This window comes from Pelophylax lessonae (assembly GCF_965119305.1).
Source record: "Pelophylax lessonae genome assembly, chromosome: 11".
NCBI lineage: Eukaryota > Metazoa > Chordata > Amphibia > Anura > Ranidae > Pelophylax > Pelophylax lessonae.
In genome coordinates, this window is record NC_138778.1 from 70819182 (window position 1) to 70841920 (window position 22739).

Here is a 22739-nt window from a genome sequence, read left to right on the forward strand (position 1 = left end):
GCATCAGCTAAATAGAGCAGGGAATCATCGGCATACAGGGATACCCTTTCCTCAAGGGGACCAATCCGCCAGCCGCGTACAGCCTCCGAGGAGCGAAGCAAGGCCGCCAGGGGCTCCAACGCCAGGGCAAAAAGACCCGGCGAGAGAGGGCACCCCTGCCTTGTCCCCCTACCCAACGGAAAGGCAGCAAAATTGTTCATCTTTAAGTATGGCACAGTACATAGGATTTCAAAGAAAATGTGATTTCTGACGCATCGTAAAATCCATTTCTCTGATGTTCAATTGACAGACACAGCTCCTGGTATTCATAACCATTGGGTTATACTGCCCCCTACAGGAGTAGGACACTAGGCAGAAAATAATTCTGGCTACACCCATGGGCAGTCCCAGGGGGTATACTCCTCTCTGCTATAGCAACTCAGTTTTGTCAGGAGAATAATAACGCTGCAGAGGGGTGGGTGCTGTGTCCGTCAATGAACATTGGAGAAATGGACGGTAAGTCAAAAATCCCTTTTTCTCTTTCGTTCATTGACAGACACAGCTCCTGGCATTCATAACCATTGGGAGGTCCCAAAGTGGTAAACATAAGGGGTGGGAATAAACAAAAAATTCTCAAGGCTAAATATTCGCTAACCAGGCAACAGGAGCTCAACCAAACAACTGAATCCCACCTGAAAAAAAAACAATACACCCTCAAAGAGGATCAGGGTCTCTTAAACGCCAGCCTGCAAAACCTTGCAGCGAAGGAAAGTATCCGCAGATGCCAACACATCCCCTTTATAAAACTTTGTAAAAGTGTGCACCGATGACCAGTTTGCCACCTTGCAAACCTGCGTCACTGACGCCTGATGACAGAAGGCCCAGGAGGCACGAAGCGCCCTAGTAGAGTGCTTTTTTGACAGGGAAAGGAGGAACCTGACCCCTGATAGAATAGGCCTGAACCACCGTCTGTCTGATCCATCTGGAAATGGTTGCAGAGGAAGCGGACAACCCTTTTCGAGGTCCATCCGTGAACACAAAGAGTCTGACTTCCTGAAAGACTCTGTAGCTGCTAGGTACACCCTTATTGCCCGGACCACATCCAAGGCATGCAAAGCAATTTCATGCAAATGTTTAGGTCTGGGACACAGGGAAGGCAACACAATGTCTTCATTCAAATAAAAAAATCAGAGACAACCTTTGGAAGGAACGAGGGACAGGGGTAAAGAACCACCTTATCCCTGTGAATCCCCAGGTAAGGTGAACAACAGGATAATGCCACCATTTCCCGAAACCCTGCGCGCAGAAATGATAACCACTAAAAAGGCCACCTTCTGAGACAATGTAAGCAGGGGAATCTCCCTAATGTTTTCAAAAGGAGATCCGAGCCACCAAGAAGGAGCGAGGATGAACCCAAGACACTAACACCACGCAATGTACGTCTTCCATGTCTGATGGTAGATCTTCCTAGAAATAGATTTCCTAGCTTTCAACAGGGTAGGAATCATCGGCATCTGGCGTTCAACAGCCAAGCCATCAAAGCCAGTGACTGTAAAGCAGGATGGAAGATCTGTCCATGGGACAGAATATCCTCCCTGAGAGTAAGGTGCCAAGAAATGCCGGCGACCAGCCACACCAGATCGGCGTACCAAGCACGGCGAGGCCAGTCCAGAGCCACTAAGATGACCGTAATCCCTTCTGCCTCGATCCTGCGTAGAAGTCTGGGCAGAAGCTTGACAAGAGGGAAGGCGTAAATCAGGCAATACGGACCCCACGGGTAACCAGCATGTCTGTGGCATCCACCAGAGAATCCCTTCACATGGCCACAAACCTCTGCACCTTCCTGTTGAGCCGAGACGCCAAAAAAGTCCACCTCGGGGGGTACCCAAAGGGAGACAAAGCTGATGAAAAATCTCCAGATGAAGAGACCACTCCCCGTGGATCAACGCCTGCCGACTGAGATAATCCCCCTGCCAATTTTCCAACCTGGAAATGTGTACGGCGGAGAGGGCTGGAACGAACCGTTCTGCCCACCTTAGAATGCCTGCTACCTCAAGATCTGCCAGGTCACTTCTTGTGCTCCCCTTGATGATTGACATAAGCCACGGCCGTGGCATTGTCCGATTGAAAGCGCACTGGACAAACCTGAAGATAATTCGTACAATGATCAAGACACAGTCTGGTCGCTCAGAGTTCCAAGACATTGATCGGGAGTGTGGACTCTTCCAGAGTTCAGATCCACTGGCAAAATGCTTGCCGAGGACGCCTCCCCAGCCAGACAGGCTTCCATCCGTGGTGACCACTGTCCAATACAAGGGGAGGAAGGATTTTCCCAGCCAAAGCGTCAGAGAATGAAGCCACCATATCAAGGACTCCTTCGACTCAGCCGGATCTGATATTCAAGAGACTGGGGAGTCTTGTCCCATTTAGTCAGAATTTCCCTTTGCAGGGACCTCATATGGAACTGTGCAAATGGAACTACCTCGAAGGTAGACACCATCAGGCCCAGCACCCACATGCAAGTCCGGAGGGACTACCATCTCTTGAACAGCAGGAGATGATTTGCAGCCTGCAATTTCTGGAGTTTGTCCAGAGGAAGGAGCACTCAGGCTAAGGCAGAGTTCAGAGTCAGGCCCAGATAGTCCAACTTCGTGGAAGGAACAAGAGCAGACTTCTGAAAGTTCAGAAGCCAGCTGAACTCCCCCAGAGTCCGGATTATGAACTCCAGGTTGTCCACAAGAGCAGAGGGAAACACCGCTCGCAAAGGAGATTGTCCAAGTAGCTCAGTACCACAATCCCCCAATGGCGTAGCAAGGCTAGCACTGGGGTTAACACTTTTGTGAAGACCCAAGGAGCAGAGGCAAGACCAAAGGGTAATGCCACAAACTGATAATGCTCCTCTCCCACAGCAAAGCGGAGAAAATGCTGGTGACTGGCACATATTGGAATGTGAAGGTAGGCATCCTTAATATCTAAAGGAGGCGAGGAAATCCCCCTGAGGCAGGGATGTCACCATTGTTCGAATAGACTCCATTCTGAACTTCTGTACCCGCACAAAGCAGTTTAGCGCCTTGAGCTCCAGGACTGGACGCACTTTGCTTTCTTTCCTGGAACTGTGAACAGTTTGAGTAAAAACCCTGAAAACTTTCTGAGATCGGAACAAGGACAATCACCCCCTTTGCCGGGAGACCAGAATGAAACTTGATCTTGCAGCCGGACCGAATGACTTCGTCTTGCACTAGGGAAGTCCACGGGTGCAGAAACCAGTGAAGACGTTCCCCCACCATGCTTCAGGAACCTTGTCCACGGGTCTGGAGAAGCCCGATCTTGGCTTGCCAGACCAGGTTAGTTTGGATCCACCTGAAGAGGCCCTGAAAGGCTTCTTAAGAAAGGCCCTGAAGAGTCCTTGTCAGTCGACCTTGAGGGACCAAAAAAAAAACAAAAAAAAAAAAAAACTTATGAGCTGGGGAGGAAGGCCCACGTCTACAACAAGGTTCCTTGCCCTTAGTAGCTTGCGGAAGAAAAGTACTCTTCCCCCGTGAGACCTGTAATGATGTCATCCAGGGTAGCTCCAAACAGGCAATCTCCTTGCAAAGGAAGATCAGTCAAGGCCTTTTTTTGAAGTCTGATCCGCAGACCAGCACTTGAGCCAAAAGAAACGCTGAAGGACCACTGTCGAAAACAAGGAGGCGAGCCACATCCAAAGAGGCATCACAGATAAACTGCAGCCCCTGGTCACCAGCTTGGCAAAGGCGGGGGGGTCTAACGCCTAGTAAAGCGCATAGGGACCACACGGGGACGCTTTGGTCGTCCCAACACTTTAGCGACAATTCTGTCAAAATAGGCAAGGAAAAGGAAACCCCTTTGCCGCTCTGGATGGCTCGTGAGTGCAAAAGGGTACCTGCACCTCCATCGCAGCTTCAGCTGCATCCTCCATCTCCAGGGTCTCACGCACAAATACAATCAGTGCATCCACTAGCGCCTTTTCGTGTGCGGTTGCAGATGTGGAGGAATCATCCCCACTATCAGAGGATTGCAGAGGCGTGGTTGCAGACCCAGCAGGGTGACCCACGTCTGCGGCGGCTGAATCATATTCAGAATCTGATATATGAATCACCAGGGGGACCCCACCAAAAAAGTGCAATACACTGCTAAGGGACAAGCCCCACTGCGCTGGCAGCACCACCAAGTCGCCAGGCACAAAGCACCAAGCGATCCTCAGCAGAGAGGGAGAGGACCCCACCAGACTCACCACTCACAGAAACAAGCACCTGCAGCCATCAGGATAATCTACACTACAAGTGTGGCTATCAGGAAGTGAAATGATACCAGAAGTCAGCATCAGGGAATGAGGGGCTCCCACTGCCGAAATCACCGCCCACAGGGCTCCACTGTCATGACCGCCGATATTTTCAATGGTAAACCATAGTAAAATGGCTGCCGGACTACACAAATATGGCCGCTGTGTATAGAACACACAAGCTACAACAAAATGGCGGCACCACGAAGCATACAGGGACCGAAGATCGGGAGACCAGGCCTCAGGACAGATCCAGGCAGGATGGGGAGCTCTGGCAGGAGCGCTCACCAGGTACAACTCCCCCCCCACAGTCGATCGTCTGGTCGCCGGCAGCGCACCCCCCTGGCCCTCATCGCCAGTCAGTGCCCTGCCCCCACCCCAGAAAAGTGGCCAGACCACCCAAACAGCCCCAGCATATGTGGAAGAGGGGGGTGCAGGATGAGGGCCTTGGCAAGAGGGGTGCCTGTGGGAAGGAGGGGAATCCAGGGGTCTGACCATCCCAAGGAGGGGCCTATGTCCACCCCAAAACCCTTCAGGGGGAAAGGGGGGGGGCAGTTATTTACCATACCAGGAACCAAGCGGGCACTGCTCCAGACAAAACCCCTCTCTATTGAAATGGGGGGGGGGGGGCTGTCAGCCAGGAGGAACTCTGCAACTCGGGCCAAGACCCGGTCATATGCAACCTTGTGAGGTGTTTAACTCACAGGCCAGCCCTCGTCCAGTGAGGCTATGTCGCGGCCGACCTAGTACAGAGGTCTGCACGTACGCGCTGGCCAGACTGGGGTGACCTTTGGATCTACATTAACCAGCCTGTCGCACCGTCCGGCAGTTGATTGTAGATCTAACATGAAAAATACAGGAGGAAAAAAATTTATATCCAAAACATTTCTGCCAGAACCAAAGATCCCAGCAAGGGACTAGGTCTTTACTCCTGACTAGGCAGAAAAAACTGAGTGCCTATAGCAGAAAGAGGGAGTATACCCCTTTGAACTGCCCATGGGTATAGACAGAAATGTTTTCTGCCTAGTGTCCTACTCCAGTAGGGGGCAGTATAACCCAATGGTTATGAATACCAGGAGCTGTGTCCGTCAATGAACGAAATAGAAAATGGGTTTTATGCTCCCACCCTCAGGTGATTAGCCACAGGCAAAAACCTTTGCTAGGGCCGCCCCCAGATCATATCCACATAATCCCACCAACTCAGGGAGGCTCCAGTTTTTTTGGCAAGCAATAAGTCATCAAGATCTGGGGTGTTACTCAAGGATAAAAAAAAAAAAAATTACCAGAAGTCAAAACTTCTGTTATCTTAATTGTACGATACAGGACTTTTATTCATAGACCACTGAAAATAGCCAATAATGAGTGGGCAACAACATCGCAACAGAGAACTGCCAACGGGCCCACAAGAAACACAAGTGTTTAACCCCTTCCTGCTGCCTATACAAATACGTGAGTGTCTTTCTCTGGCCACCCTGGCCCTTGAAGGGTTTTCCTTTGTCCTGCGCCTTGAAGGCACGAAAAGGACCTCTGGTTTGGTTTAAAGGAAGGGCCCCGCTTACCGCGGAAGAACTTACCCTTAGGATTCTGGGGTAGCAGAGTGCTCTTGCCCCCAGTGACACCTTTAACCAATTCATCCAATGAGTCTCCAAAAAGACGAGTTCCCGCATAAGGGATGTCAGACACCTTCTTCCTTGAAGTCTGGTCGGCGGACCAGCTTTTTAACCAAATCAATTGACGGTTAAGCACCGCGACTCCAGAAAGGCGAGCCGCCAAAGGGGCCTCATCCAAGGCCGCATCACACAGATACATGACCCCATGGTAAATCTGGTCCACCATCTCCAAAGTAGTCAGAGGGGCAGAATCAGCCACAAGGGTGCGTTTTAGCGCCTTAGCCCAATCTGCCACAGCCTGACAGAGGCGAAAATAGGTTTTAGCACGGAACCCGCCACCATATAGGAATGGTGGCCAAGGGATTCCAGCCTCCTATCCGTAGGATTCCGGAACACCCGTGAATCCTCGGTGGGTACCAGAGTGGCCCTGTTCAACCTAGACACCGTGTGATCCACCTTAGGAGCCACAGTCCAGCGCGAATCCGTAGGAGACGCAAAAGGGTAACGGAGTTGAAACCGTTTTGGCACCACAAAATTGCGCCATTGTTCATTCACAGTTTCATGGAACTCAGCGGGGCAAGGAAACACCTGAGCCACCTTGCGGGATCTGCGGGTATCAAAAGAGGACCGCTTGCCCGGAGGATTGGGCTCATCCTCTAAATGTAGTGTATCTTTTATAGCAGCAATCAGCGCAGCCATTGTCGCGCGTTCCTGGCGGACCGGCGGTATTTCAACCCGCGGCGGTCGTTACACATGTCTGCACCCACAACCACATACCTAGTGGCACTCAGGAGAGGGACCCCCACATAGCGATCCCGCTGCAACAGCGCCCACGCAGGGACCGGGAGTAAGGGAGCCCCAAAAGACACACAGACATGAGGGGATACCACAGACCATCAGACTGCCAACCCCAGACAGAGGCCCCACACAGAATGTACTTACCGTACCCGATGGCGTGGGTGCCTCTCATCGACGGGAAACCTCCCACCCCAGGCGGTGGGGGTGCCGTCAGCCAAAAACACAGGACGCTAGCAACGCACGGAACCGTGGGTGAGACGTCCAAGCGAGGTGGCCACCTCGCAGGCTTTCATCCCTGAGGACAGGGACAGGTCATTTGCGAGGCCAGGGCGTACACATAGCCTGCTAAACTCTCGATGGGGGGCTGGGATTCCATAAGGCCCTCTGTCCTGGAACACCAGGACGACCAGTGCGACTCCCAGCTCCGCAACGCCGTCGTCATCCGAAGAATCGACTAACTAAACGCTGAGAAATAAACAGCTAGTAGTATAAGAAAACACACTGGAGAAATAAAATCATAAAATAGAAGAAAGGCTGAGACTGTAGTCCCAGCACAGGGAAGCCTATCTTACTCCTTAACTAGGCAGAAGACAAACTGAGTTGGGATGGCTGATAGCAGGGGGGGTATTGGACCAGTGGGACAGCCCCCATAGGTGTGTCTATGTAAATTGCTTTGTTTTTAACAAGTCGTATGCCTAGCTTGCTCCTATGGATAAGAGTAGGGCTGCAACTAACGATTATTTTCATAATCGATAAGTTGGCCGATTATTATTTCGATTAATCGGATAAAAAAACCTAAAAAAAAAGTTAGCGTATAATTTAGTTAATATTCTTGAATATCTATATGCAGTGGTAAATATAACTATCCAGCTTTATAGTTGGATATTTAATCCACTCTGAGACAGATATATTTATTATTAGAGGTTTTAAATGTGGTACATATCAGACTCGGAGATCGATATTTTTAAAAGACCTAAAACACTGTTTTGCAAATGTTCAGACCGGAATGGTATATAATATTCATGACAGACTCCCTTATTAATAGGCAGGTAGCTGGATACAAGCTGCCTGCACCTGCTGTCACTTATGCTGGCCATACACAAACTAAATTCTTTTTAGAAAATTTTTAAAAACATTCATTTGATTTTTCTAACCATTAGTGGGGTCTATTCGGTGTTAGTTGTCAACCACAGTGACAGGAAAATTTGAAGGAGCAGAATAGAAAACTTCTCGATCAAACAAATCTTCAATAGTGTATGTGGTTTTTACTCAGAAGTTATATTCTTTTTAAAATTTATTGTTAAAAACAGGTTGAATTTTCAAACAACACTCGTCCATTCAACAAATTTACAACATTTTTTTGACCAAATACAGATGCAAATATTTTTGTCCAAAAATCCAATACATGTATGGGCCGCAGAAGACCTTTAGTAGCAGCAGTATGCTTTTTTTTTTTTAATCACCTGTCATGATGGGGTTAAAAAAAAAATCTAGCCCTTTATAGTAAAAAAACAAAAAAAACAGCAGATATCGCTACTGTAATATAATTATAATTTCTACTGTGAAACAGTGAAAGTATTTATATCTTGTGTATGTATATAAAAAAATATGCCCAGAAGTCAGATATACAGGATATTTTAACTGGGAGTCAGACATGAAGCTATATGAAGGGTAGAGGGGGGGAAAATAAAATTGTTATATTAAAGTAGTACTAAAAGCTGAGACTTTTTTTTTTCATGGATATAATAATTTTAAATATAATGCACAATACTAGCAAACTTTTACTTTAAATGTAATTGTAATGCCTTATATCACCTCTAGTCTATCAGCCTTCACCTTCTCTGGGTTCAGATGCTCATCTCCCCTGCACAGAGCCCTTAAAGTGATTGTAAATGTTGGATTTTTTCTTTTTAACAAAAATCTTGTCATACTTATCCTCTGTGTAATGATTTTTCACAGGGCAGCACTGATTCTCCTCTTCTGCCCCCCCCCTTCCCCACGGCACTTCTGGCCCCTCCTGCCTTCAAACTGCCCCATAGGAACCAGCAAAGTATAGTAGTGAACAGAGTGTCCCTATAGCAAGGTAAAAAAAAAAAAAAAAAAACTCTGCCTTTAGAATCACTTGGTTCCTTCTCTTTCCCAGGACTACATTTCCCATGAGCAACAACAAACAAACACAAGGGCGCACCGGCCTAGTGCATTATCATTTAGATGGTTTATTTAAAAAATAAGATTAAAAATACTTACAAACGAGTTCTTGTTAAAAGCATGTCACAAAAGGAGCGCAGTCCTCAGTAAAGGTATCCGAGGATGAGTAGTCCCTTAGATTCTTGAAGGCTAACGCGTTTCGAGGCCTAGCCTCTTTCTCAGAGCCTCAGGCTATGAATCTAAGAATCTAAGGGACTACTCATCCTCGGATACCTTTACTGAGGACTGCGTTCCTTTTGTGACATGCTTTTAACAAGAACTCGTTTGTGAGTATTTTTAATCCTATTTTTTAAATAAACCATCTAAATGATAATGCACTAGGCCGGTGCGCCCTTGTGTTTGTTGTTGCAGTGTTTCCAGACTTCCCTGGTCGTGTAAGGGGCAGCAAGGCCGTAGCATTTTTCCTGGGTTGACGTGTCCACAGCTACAGAAATACCTTTAATACCTTAATAAGGTGGACTAAAGTTCACACCACTCCGAGCGCAGGTCACGGGTGCTTTGCACCAAACAACTGTATGTACTGTTACATTTCCCATGAGGCATTGCTCCTCACACTTTCACAAGTTCTCTGCCATCTACATACATGTATGGACGGTGTACTAAGCTGTATGTGCGTTGCACTGTATTTTCTGATATGTAAACAAATAATGCGTTCTGTATGCAGGACAACTAAACGGCTGACCGATTAATCGATTATGAAAATAGTTGACCTACTATTTGTTATATTGGGTAATATTGACTATTACCACCTTCTAAAGCGCTCTGGTCTCAGCCTTTGGTGATTACACAAGTAATCATTGAGTGAGATTTTATTCTAGTATTTTCATAATCGATTAGTTGACGATTAATCGATTAGTTGTTTCAGCCCTAGATAAGAGGTCAATACCCATTGGTGAAGACTGTATGAGTGGACGGCGACTGTCAGAGGACGTAAGAGAAAACACTGTTCCTTTAATGGATTAGCTGCAGTGCACGTCTTACTGCCCACCAATTATGGGCAAAAGCAAACAGAATCCTGGGCACTCTATTGCACAAGATGCTCCATATGAATCCTTATATAGTGCTTCTAAATCGGAGACCCACTGGGATTTCCAAACACCAATTTACACTCAAGACCATTGTCCGGACAGCTACAAAGCAGAGGAGTGCAAAAGCTTGCTATCAGGAAAGCTATTCCTGTCTGAGGTTAAATCTCAGATACAATGAACACAACTTCATGAGATGGGCATTCACTTTACTTTTTACGACTTTAAACGTCACCTTAATGAAATATGATGAATGATACCCGCAGATATCGCTAATTAAAACGGCGAATCCTCAGTGGCCACAACACCTTCTTTCCCCTTGGCCTACTACACATTAACCTCTCTTCTCTTTCCCTGAATCTCACAGTCTCTTCCTCATCACACTTCTTCTGTAACACTTTTTCTTTAAACCCGTAATGTTTATGTTGTTAGCATTACATGACATTAACATCATCAGTTGTGACCATCAGATACCACCACTGTTACCATGGTTCTAATGTTCATGTAGAACGTATGGTATTGAATATATAAACTTTGTACTGCCTTTAAGTTGAAATGTCTAATAAAAAAAAAAAAAAAAAGAAGAATGAATGAGAAAACATGTTAGCTGGAGCTTTCATCTAGTCACCAGGTGATAATAAATGAAATAAATAAAAAGAAAAAAAATAAATATGCCACCCCATCTAAGGGCAGGCAAGTTGCAATAAGACATTTTTGTTTTAAGGTTTAAAGACATGTTAAAAAGGGAGTATGCAACTTTCCAACCATTCAATTCTCTTCTTTCCGTTTTGGTGTGCTAAATATACAATTGAAACAGTTTTGTTATACATGTTCGATAAATGCAAAAAAAAAAAAAAAAAAATCTGTTAACCACTTAAGCCCCGGAAGATTTTACCCCCTTCCTGACCAGGGCCTATTTTGCAATTCGGCACTGCGTGAATTTAACAGACAATTGCGCGGTCGTGCGACGCTGTACCCAAACTAATTTGACGTCCTTTTTTTCCCACAGACAGAGTTTTCTTTTGGTGGTATTTGATTACCTGTGCGATTTTTTGATCATGTGCTATAAACAAAAAAAGAGCGTCAATTTTGCAAAAATAACAATATTTTCACATTTTTTTTTATATGAAATTTCCCCAAAAAAATGTAAAAATCAAAATTTTTTAACATTTTCGGCCAATTTGTTTTATGCTACATATGTTTGGTAAAAAAAAAAAAAAAAAAAAAAAAAAAAAAAAAAAAAAAAAAAAAAAAAAAAATCGCAAAAAGCGTATTTTGATTGGTTTGCGCAAAAGTTTGATTGGCTGTGGCTTGAGGTGTATGAACAGTGATCAACGGTCCTACATAGTAGAACCGTATGATCACTATTCATACACAGGGGAGAATGATAGGTGGCTTGTTTACATTAGCCGCCTGCCTTTCTCCCGCTCCAACGGACAATCACGACATCGGGTCCGCCGGTCACACGCGCGGGGGTGCCGTGACCGCGCGGGAGCGCACCTCCGGCAGCGCACGCGCGCTCGCTCCCTAGACCCTCACAGGCTACCGACGTAGTACTACGTCGCTTTGCCTGTGAGGGGCTGACCGCCGCAGAAAATAGTCGTACGGCGGTCGGCAAGCGGTTAATCCTGCTAGAAATTCAGCGAGCTATTCACTTCCAGTAATGGGTTCACAATGCTGCACTGAAAATCTCAAACAAAATCATCCCTGCCCAATATATTTCTGTGAACTATAAAATACTCACCCCTGTGTTAAGAAAAAAAGGGGAGGTATTCTATTGTTCTAAGACTTCCTGTTCTAGGGTGATTACGCTGCTATTCCACAGAGACAATGCAGTGAGAGCGTTGTCATGCTAGAGAAAGAAGTGTGTAACTGGCAGAATCACCAGGTGATACTGTAGGGGAAGGCTAAAAGAAAAAAGAAACCAAATACAACCACCACAAGGTGGACTGGTATGCAGCAATATTAAAAACTTTTGTTCTTGGGTTCAGATACAATTTAACCACCTGCTGAACCCTCACAATAAATATACTGCATGAGGGTCGCAGATGCAAGCACAATCACATACCTGTACGTAAGCCCTTTCTTCCGGATACAGTGACGCGTGTGCAAGCACTCCCTGCCAACCCGTGCTGTAAGTTGGACACAGCACGAATTTGGCAGCTAATTTCAGCCAATGATTTTGGCTGAAGTCAGATGAACGGCCAATCACACATAGAGTCCTGTGTTGACAAACACAGAGAACTCTGTGCATAGGATTGGTGTTCTGGCTGTTTCAAAGCAGGGAGAAAAAACAGCCAGATGGAGCAAAAGCAGCACACATTAGACATGGTTAGCCGCACAGTTAACCCCTTGATTGCCCCTAGACGTTAACCACTTCCCAACCAGTGTCATTAGTACAGTATTATCAACGATTACTGTATTAGTGTCACTAGCAACGTCAGTGACCCTCAAAGATAGTGTCTGTTAGCGGTAGACTGCCTGCCATCCCTGCACAGTCCCACTAGAAGTCGCTGATCACCGCCATTACATTATAGCATCTATAGCTGCTTAAATTCCAGTATATATACACACGCTATAGAGATTGTAGACGCTACAACTTGCACAGACCAACTTATATACACTTACTGTTTTTTTCTTTTTAACCAAAAGACATGTAGCGGAATACATTTTTGCCTCAATTTATGAGGAAATTTGATTTGTATTTATTTTTCAATTGGACATGTTGTATAAAAGAAATGAGAAAATATCAGGTTTTTCTTTTTTCAAATTTTTTGGTCTTTTTCAAAAATAAAAAAACCCAGTGATGATTAAATACCAACAAAAGAAAGCTATATTTGTGTGAAACAAAATCATACAAATTTAATTTTGGTACAGTGTTGCATGACTGCCAGTTAAAGTAGCACAATGCTGCATAGTAAAAAAATGGTCTGGTCAAGAGGGAGGTAGAACCTTCCAGAGGTCAAGTGGTTAAATTACACACAAGCTTGTTTACATTCTGATGCTGTGCCACATCAGTATTTACAGCAGTAAAAGGGTTAGGAAAAAAGTTCCTCTTTAAGTTTACTTACAGGGTAGCAACGCTCTGTCACCAGAGAATGTAACTTGTGACGATCAAACCTAGAACAGTAGAAAAATAAAAAAAAGTTTACCACAAAAGCTTTTTTTTTTTTTTTTTTTAACACAGTTATTACACCATAAACTGTAACCAAAATCTCTTAAAACCTTATGCTTTTTATCCTCCATTCTGTCATAGTCGGAATAGAAAGTATTGGGGACATGAAGATAAAACTGCAGCCAGGCTATGGGCATTCAAGCAATTACGTATTCCTAAGCAGCAGTAAGTAAACTTGAGGGCCACTGTCAGCACTTTACAAACTGTGTGCAGCATCAACCACAAACCATACAATGCTGTGTACCAGTAGCGGGACTGGGGCTTCCAATCTGAGATGGGCTGAGTTCTTTTCACAGGAAGCCTTGTATTTTTATCAATGAATACTAGGCTTCCTCTGATTAGCAATGTTGGAGATCATGTCGTCATCTGCCCACCGTTCCAGCTATTCAAAGGAAGCCAAAATACAAGGCTTTCTATGAATGGATGAGAAGCAATCCACCCATTTCAAGTTTGATCCGCCAACAGATCGAAAACCCCCATACTGCTGTCAAAACAAAGAACTGTATCCTGCTTGTAGCTGACGCTACATATAGTTTATAGAATGCTGCCAGTGGCTGCATCAATTAGTAAAGGAAATTGTGGGCAACTTGGCCTAAACAAACTAAAGTTAAAGTAAACCCAGGGTTTGACTTTTAGGCTCCATCAACATTTAGCATTTTGGGATCTCAGGCAGTATCGCTAAAATTCTGCTCGCAATCTCAAACCGCACTGCAATCGCAAAACTATGTTCCGGTGGCATTCATTTTCAATGGCACCTAAAACAATCTGCAGTTTTGCAGCGATTATCGCGCAAGCAGAAACTTTTTGAGCAACAAGCTTTGTGCGTTGTGGTTTGCCGTGCAATAATCAGGACAAAATTGCACCACATTTTAGGTGCCATTAAAAATAAATGGTACCTGTACATGCATATTACGACTGCAGTGCGATTTGATATAGGTGGCACAAATGCAGAAATTCTGTCTGAGTTTTTAAAATGCCAAATGTGAACGGAGTCTAAAGCCCAACTTCAGAGTGGACAGGAAAATTCAGATGTTCAGCCCCTGAGAATCAGGTGGCTGAACATGAAAAAAAAACGGGGGGCTGAAAAAAACCCAAAAAACAACAGTCATCCTCAAACTTGCCAATACAGCTAAACCTCTTCCATGTTAGATTATGTCCAGCCTCTACTAACCCACTTTCTGTGAGTCAAGTGCATGAAGGTTCTGTTCAGCACTACTCTTTAACATTTAGAATCTGCCCACCACCACACAAAGCAAGGTGATGAAGAGGACCTGTGACATCATAGGGTGGAGAAAAGTCACATGGAAGAGATGTCTAGAGCTTTTTTTTTCCCCAAAGAGGGAAGTGGCCGGAGATACAGAGCCTTGACTTAGCCTTTACAGCAGTTCTTTAGCCACAGCATACACTTTAATTTTAAGACATTAGCATTATATAGCAATACAAACTATAGTTATTGACAATCCAAAATAAGTTTATTGAAAAATCTCCTTTTATATTGGGAAAGATTGTTGCCTGTCTGCTGGCCATCTCTTTCCACAGCTTTCTGGATTCCCTGCATGCTTTGCAGCTTTTCTCTGCTGCGATTCCTGTACTAACTCCCCCTTTCAAAACTACTCTAATCAGCACCTAAGTAGTTCAGAAGGCAGGCAAGGCATAGTGAACATGTCAAAGAATTCAAGGAGGTAAATATGTGGGGACTCTTCACAAATTAAGTTTACAAACTTCATCATTCAGATTAGCACGAGTAGGCCAAAACCATTACATCACAAAGTGCAAATATAATGATTCTTAGATTGTAAGCTCTAATGAGCAGGGCTCTCTGATTCCTACTGTATTAAGTGTATTGTATTAGTACTGTCTACCCTCAAGTTGTAAAGTGCTGCGTAAACTGTCGGCGCTATATAAATACTATATAATAATAATTTTACATTTTGACCATAAATAAATAGAACTAAAAGGCAAAGCTCCCCCCCCCCCCCCCCCCATGGTGAGCGATAACCCCCGTAAAGTTTATTTTTGCCATCTGAGTCCTATTGGGCAGATTTCCCATCACCTTCTGTCCCACAACCAAAACAGGAAGTAAACAAAAATCCCTCCGAAGTGAGGAAATCCCTGGTTGTCATCAGGGTCACCAACTAGTGTCTCCATTGGAAAATATCCACACTATTCCTGTTTTAGGGACAACCCTAATTCAGGATTTTCTTTTACTTGCACTTTCATTGAGGTATACTTTATGGATGGATAAATTGTCCCACAGTGGCTGTATCTACAAAGGACAAAAGGAGGATTATTTTAACCCCTTCACACCGACGGAACGCAAATCTGCAGCTTCAGGGGATTGTACCGCGGTGCAGCTAGAGGCATTACCCAGGTATCATTGTTTAGAGCGGACGGTCGGCTTTCTTGTAATGACAACTGATGGGGCTCAGCAGCAGTCCCACCAAGAGACCCGAGTGACCAGCCAGAACATCCGCCGGCTGGCCGAAGACCCGAACAAAGCCGGCTTTGGCTCTGATCGCTTCTCCGACATAAAATCTCAGAAGCAATGTCATTACATCACTTCCGGGTACTGGAGCCTTAAAAGCGTCAGCTATATTTAAAAAAAAAAAAAAAAAAAAAAAAGAAGACCGCAGATCCCTCCATAAAGAGGACCTGTCACTGCCCATTACGGTCACAAGAGATGTTTACATTCCTTGAGACAGCAATAAAAGTGATCAAAATATAAATAAATAAAAAAATTTAAATGGAAAAGTGTAGAAATAAAAAAAAAAATGTTAACAGTGCCCCGTCCCTCCATGGTCGCGTGCAGAAGCAAACGCATATGCAAGTTGCACCCACAAATATAAACAATGTTCAAACCACACATGAGGTATCGCCCCAATCTTTAGAGCGAGAGCAATAATTCTAGCAGAAGACCTCCTCTGTAACTCTAAACAGGTAACCGTTCATAGGCGTTGCCTCTGGAGCTTTTTAAGTACCGTAGTTTGTCGCCAATCCACGAGTGTGCGCAACTTTAAAGCAGGATATGTTAGGTATCTATTTACTCAGCGTAACATCTTTCACATTATCCAAAAATTTTGGGATAACTTTACTGTTAGTTTTTTTTTTTGTTATTTATGAAAGTGTATTTTTGCCCACAAAATTGAATTTAAAAGACTGCTGCGCAAATACCATGTGAGATAAAATATTGCAATGATCACCATTTTATTCTCTAGGGTCTCTGCTATAAAAAGTATATATAATGCTTGGGGGTTCCAAGTAATTTTCTAGCCGGATGACGGAAGGCCCAGGAGGCACTAAACGCCCTCGTAGAATGCGCTTTAACAGGGAAAGGAGGAACCTGACCCTTGATGGAATAGGTCTGCACCACCGTCTGCCTGATCCACTTGGAAGCGGTCACAGCAGATGCGGCCTGCCCCTTACGAGGTCCATCCGTAAGAACAAACAAAGAATCAGATTTTACCCCGAATCGTCCTGACCATATCCAAGGAATGCAAAGAAACTTCCTTAGGATGTTTCGGCTTAGGACATAAGGGCAATACAGTATCTTCATTCAAATGAAACCCCGAGACAACCTTAGGAAGGAACACCTGACAGGGTTGCAACACCACTTTGTCCCTATGAATCACCGGGTAAGGTGACCGACAGGACAATGCAGCCAACTCCGACACCCTACATGCGGAAGTAATAGCAACTAAGAAGGCCACCTTCTGCAACAGAGTGAGCAGAGAAATTCTTGAATACTTTCAAATGAGGCTTTTGAAGCACCGACAGTACCAAATTGAGGTCCCACAGAGGCACCAGGGATCTCACCAGTGGAACCAGATGGCGAACTGCCTGCACAAAAGTGTGAACCAAGGACATCGGCACCAATGGTCTTTGGAAAAATATAGCCAAAGCGGAAATCTGGCCCTTAATGGTGCCCAGAGCTAAACGCTGATCCACACCTAGTTGTAAAAACTCCAACAGGCGAGACACAGAAAAGGAATGGAGAGAAACCCCCCGAGACTCACACTAAGTAATGTACGCCTTCCATACTCGATGATAAACCTTCTTCCTGGAAGTAGATTTCCTAGCTTTCAACACCGTAGGAATCACCGACTCAGACAGCCCTCTGTCCTTTAGCACCTGGCCTTCAATAGCCAAGCCGTTAAAGCCAGCAACTGTAAAGCAGAATGCAAGATTAGTCCCTGAGACAGAAGATCTTCCAAGGGACATCTGCTACCAGCCTTACCAGGCCTGCGTACCAAGACTGGCGAGGGCAGTCTGGTGCCACCAGAATGACTGGAATCCCTTCAAACTCAATTCTGCGTAGCAGTCTCAACAGAAGTTGTATAGGAGGAAAGGAGGAAAGGCATAAATCAGACGATACTGATCCCAAGGGGCCACCAGGTTGTCTGTGGCGTCGACCAGAGGATTCCGAGATCTTGACATGAACCTCAGCCGCTGAGTCTTCCAACTTTAAAGTTTCCCGTACTGACACAATTAGGGGCCTCAACCAGTGCTTTTTCATGTGCAGCTGCGGAGGAGGAGGACTCATCCTCACTATTAGTGCATTCAGCGTGTGCAGACACAGACCCAGTGGGCTGACTCTCGTCTGCGGCGAGGATACAAGTGAAGGCGCGGGGGGGGGGGCTTCTTGCAAGGCCATAGCTACCTTGGATACAAGTGACTGCAGGGCAGACAGAGACCCAGAGAGTCCTGCAGCTTCCAGGAGTGGGTCAGGTGGTGATACACGCTCCAGAGGCTCCATTGCCAACAAATGTTTTTTTGGGAGGTTTTTTCAAAAAATGGGAGACCCCCTGCACCATCACAAGAATCAGTGCATCCGCGGTGCTGTATACAGCAGAAGAAGGATTGCATGCCCCAGAGACTCACCACCCCAGAGCTGGAGAGTGCCAAACAGCCTGCCACACTGCAATGAAAAAGGAAGAGGAAGCGCTGACACCGACACTAGCGGCCCCCACAGCACATCACCACACTCAGACTACAAGAAAATGGCAGCCGTTATTCTCTATGGGAAAACCCAAAACATGGCCAGTGGACTACACAAACATGGCCACCAAAGCCAGGAAAGAATAGACCATGGCAAAATGGCGACGCCACGTGGAACTGCACGGGATTCGGGACCCCACTGGACCCCCCACCCCGCAGCACCCAGTCCTGGCACCCACCAAAAGGAAGGCCGACAGCGGCACCCACCCACCACTCTATACGGCCCAGCACCCGACAAGCCCCCCTACCCAATGCACCCTAAGAAGGGCTAAGGAGGGGAGATAGGGGGCAGGTGAGGGCGCCTACGCGGGAGAACCCCGCTGTGGAGAAGGAGGAAGAACATGAGGGGGAGGGAGGACACAGGAAGGGACCTACCATCCCAAGGTAGGGCCCGCGACCACCCCATCAATTCCGGAAGAAAGGGAGGGGGAAACTACTAACCACACCAAGGCACCAGGCTGTACTTCCAGCAGTCCACCGCACCATCTTGGAATGGGGGTGCTGCGGCCTAAGGTACGCTGTGACTCTGATTGTGACTTCTGTCGTGACGAGGTCTATGCAACCTCGCGAGGGGTTTCACTCGCCGGCCAGCCCCCGTCCAGTGAGGCTATTTTGAGGCCAACCTAGCACGGAGCTAATAGTTGCGTCGCATTTACAGGCCAGACTGGGAAGATCATAAGGATCTAGGATATTCAGTGTTTCACCCAGTCCGGCTGTTGATTGTAGTTCAAACAGGAACAAAAAAAAAATTAAAGAAAAGTAAAAAATTCCAATTAAAAAGGAAAAAAATGCCAGGATCGCAGATCCCAGCAGAGACTAGACAGAAAAAACTGAAGTCCTATAGTAGGAAGTGATGGTATACCCTTTGGGACTGCCCCAGGGGCATAATCAAAAAGGTTTCCGCCTAGTCCTACTCCTTGAGAGAGCAGCATAAAGCCCAATGGTCTAGAAGACATGGAGCTGTGTCCGTCAGTGAACGAAAGAGGAAAAAAAGGAATTTTTGTAAAATCTTACCTGTAAAATTCCTTTCTCTGAGTCCTCCGACAGTCGCCGCCTCTTCATATTCGTCACATATGGGGTATTAGACTTTGCTCCGAAGGAGTAGCTAGGCAACAGAATATGTTAACATTAAAGCTTTTAACATATCCCACCCTCAAGGGGTGGTCCCCTCAGTCAATACCCTCCTACTTCCTGCAACCATATCTCAGTTTTAGTGGAATAGCAGTAGAGTATACAACCAAACCCCAAAAGAGGGGCGGGGGCGGCGACTGTCGGAGGACTCAGAGAAAGGAATTTTACAGGTAAGATTTTACAAAAATTCCGTTTTCTCTTACGTCCTCCGACAGTCGCCGCCTCTTCATATTCGTCACATATGGGGACGTCCCAAAGCAGTGCAAACATGAGGGGTGGGAAACGCATCCGCGCCGAAAGGCAACGCAGTCTCCGCATCAAAGAAAGGAACCTTACCAAAGGAAGGAACCCAGCTGGGCAACAGGAAAAAACAGGTGCTCAACAGGAGCAACAACCCAGGAAAAGACAAATAACCAGGGGATAAAAAACGTATCCCAACAGCCAGTGGTCCCTACAAGGGACCCTAGGGAATCGCCGCACTAAGAACCTTGAGGCCAAAAGAAGCATCCGCCAATGCCTGAACATCTACTTTGTAGAATTTTGTGAAAGTGTGCACGGTCGACCAAGTCGCCGCCTTACACACCTGGGCTACAGAAGCCCCATGACGACAGGCCCAAGACGTACTCAGAGATCTAGTAGAGTGTGCCTTCACAGGCACAGGGGGAACCTTCCCCTGCAAAGCATAGGCCTGTTCAATGGTCTGCCTGATCCATTTGGCGATGGTAGAGGCCGACGCCGCCATGCCCTTCCGAGGACCCTCTGGAAGAACAAACAAGGAATCCGTCTTTCGAAAAGACTCAGTCGATTTAAGGTAAACCCTTATCGCCCGAACAACATCCAAAGAATGCAATCTCACCTCCTTTGGATGTTTAGGCTTCGCGCACAGCGAAGGCAAGACAATATCCTCATTAAGATGGAATTCCGAAACTCGTTTCGGAAGAAAAGAAGGATTAGGTCGCAAGACCACCTTATCCAAATGAACAACCAGATACGGAGACTTGCAGGACAAAGCTGCCAGCTCCGACACTCTGCGAGCCGAAGTGATCGCCACCAAAAAGGCGACCTTTTTGGACAACAGAGACAACGAGATCTCCCTGATCTGTTCAAAAGGAGCACGTTGCAACACAGATAGAACGAGATTCAAGTCCCAAGGGGGCAGAGGATCCCTCCTAGGAGGAACCAGATGCCGCACACCCTGAACAAAAGTGCCAACCAAGGAGTTGGAAGCCACGGGACGTTGAAACAGAACGGCCAGCGCAGATACCTGACCCTTTATCGTAGCCAGAGCCAAACGCTGATCGACACCCGTTTGAAGGAAGGACAGCACTCGGGAAACCGAGTATGTGCGGGGAGAAAATCCCCTGGACTCACACCAAGCAAAATAGGCCTTCCAAGTACGGTAATAAACCTTCCCCGAGGAAGACTTCCTCGCGTTGATCAAGGTATGAACGACCTCTGGGGAGAGACCCTTCTCCCTCAGGACCTCGGTCTCAACAGCCAGGCCGTCAAAGCCAGCGACTGTAAAGCAGGATGGTATATTGGACCTTGAGACAGGAGATCGTCTCGAAGAGGCAGACGCCACGGGGTGTCGACCGCCAGATTCACGAGGTCTGCGTACCAGGACCGGCGAGGCCAGTCCGGTGCCACAAGAATCACCGTGCTGCGTTCCGAGTGTAACCTGCGAAGGAACCTGGACAGCAACTGAATCGGTGGAAACGCGTACATCAGCCTGTACTGATGCCACGGGGCCACTAACGCGTCCGACGCGTCTGCCCGAGGGTCGCGCGTCCTTGCCACGAACCTTCTCACCTTGTTGTTGAGACGAGACGCGAACAGGTCCACATCTGGAAGATCCCACTTCGCGCACAACATCTGGAAGACAGTCGGGTGGAGAGACCACTCCCCCTGATCCAGGGTCTGGCGACTCAGATAGTCCGCCTGCCAGTTCTCCACCCCCGGAATGTGAACCGCCGTTATCGCCGGGACATGAGTCTCGGCCCAAGTCAGAATGTCGGCCACTTCTCGAGCCGCTCGGGCACTCCTGGTGCCCCCTTGGTGGTTGATGTAGGCCACCGCCGTGGCATTGTCCGTCTGCACCCGAACCGGGCAGCCCCGCAGCCGGTCCGTCCAGCGATGAAGACAGAGATTTATCGCACGCAATTCCAGAATGTTGATCGGAAGGGAGGACTCCCCCTCCGACCAAGTCCCCTGGGCGGACAGAACGCCCAGAACACCACCCCAGCCCGACAGGCTGGCATCCGTGGTGATCACCGTCCACGAGATAGGACGAAACGACTTGCCCCCGGACACCATCGGGGACTGGAGCCACCACAGAAGGTCTCTTCTGGTGCGATGACTCAACGAGATTTGAAGATCCAGAGACTGAGGTCACCCGTCCCACTTGGACAGGATCTCCGCTTGGAGACCCCGCGTGTGAAACTGGGCGAAGGGAATCGCCTCGAAGGCCGAGACCATCAATCCCAGACATCTCATGCACGTCCTTAGAGACGAGTGCGGAACGTCCCTGAGGGACCTGACTTCCTCCTGAAGAGTTCTGAGTTTGTCTTCCGGCAGGAAGACCTTCGCCTGTACCGAGTCCAGAATCATTCCCAGGTAGGGAAGACGAACCGACGGACTCAGCGTCGACTTTGGAAAATTTATCGTCCAACCAAACTCCTGTAGAGTTTGCATCGTGACAGACAGGTCCTCCTCCAGACCCTGGCTGGTCGCAGACCGAACCAGAATGTCGTCCAGATACCCCAGGACAGAAATGCCCTGGGCCCTCAACAATGCCAGAACCGGTGCAAGCACCTTGGTGAAGACCCGCGGACCAGAGGCGAGACCAAAAGGCAACGCCACGAACTGGTAGTGATCCTCCGCAATGGCAAATCGAAGGTACCTCTGGTGACCCTCGAAAATGGGGATGTGAAGATACGCATCCTTCAAATCGATGGAGGCCATGAATTCCCCCGGAACCAGGGCAGCCACCACCGACCGCAGGGATTCCATGCGGAACTTGCGAACCCGCACAGAGCGGTTCAGAGCCTTCAAGTCCAGAATTGGACGAACCTTGCCCTCCTTTCTGGGCACAGTGAACAGATTGGAATAAAACCCCCGAAATCTGTCCCGATGAGGCACCGGAACCACCACTCCCTGAGCCCTCAGGTCCCGCACCGCCAGGTGTAGGTCCCGCAAACGCTCTGGAGACAGTTGAAGATTTGAGGGAAAAAATCTGCTCTCCGGCCGAGAGAGAAACTCGATCTTGTAACCAGATCGAACGATCTCCTGAACCCATCTGTCCCGCACACGGGCCAACCAGGGCTGAAGAAAACCGAGCAAGCGTCCCCCCACCCCAACACTGGGTGAGGGCACCACTTCAGGCCGCACTGTTATGGGCTGCGGATCCGGATTGACCGGACTTCTGTTTACCAGACCAGGGCTTCTTCTGAGAGCCTTGACCTTTGAACGGCTTGCCCTTGTAGTGCGGCCGAAAGGCACGAAAGGACCCCTGAGGGGGC

General features: G+C 47.2%; 1 protein-coding gene across 1 annotated transcript in view; it reads right to left on the reverse strand.

Annotated features, from left to right (window-relative positions):
- Nucleotides 1-22739, reverse strand: part of MRPL45 (mitochondrial ribosomal protein L45) — a 97565-nt gene that overhangs the window by 21952 nt on the left and 52874 nt on the right. The window contains exon 5 of the mRNA XM_082272920.1: nucleotides 12992-13040. Within this exon, the coding sequence (XP_082129046.1) occupies nucleotides 12992-13040 (49 nt within the window). The remainder of the gene's footprint in view (nucleotides 1-12991; nucleotides 13041-22739) is intronic.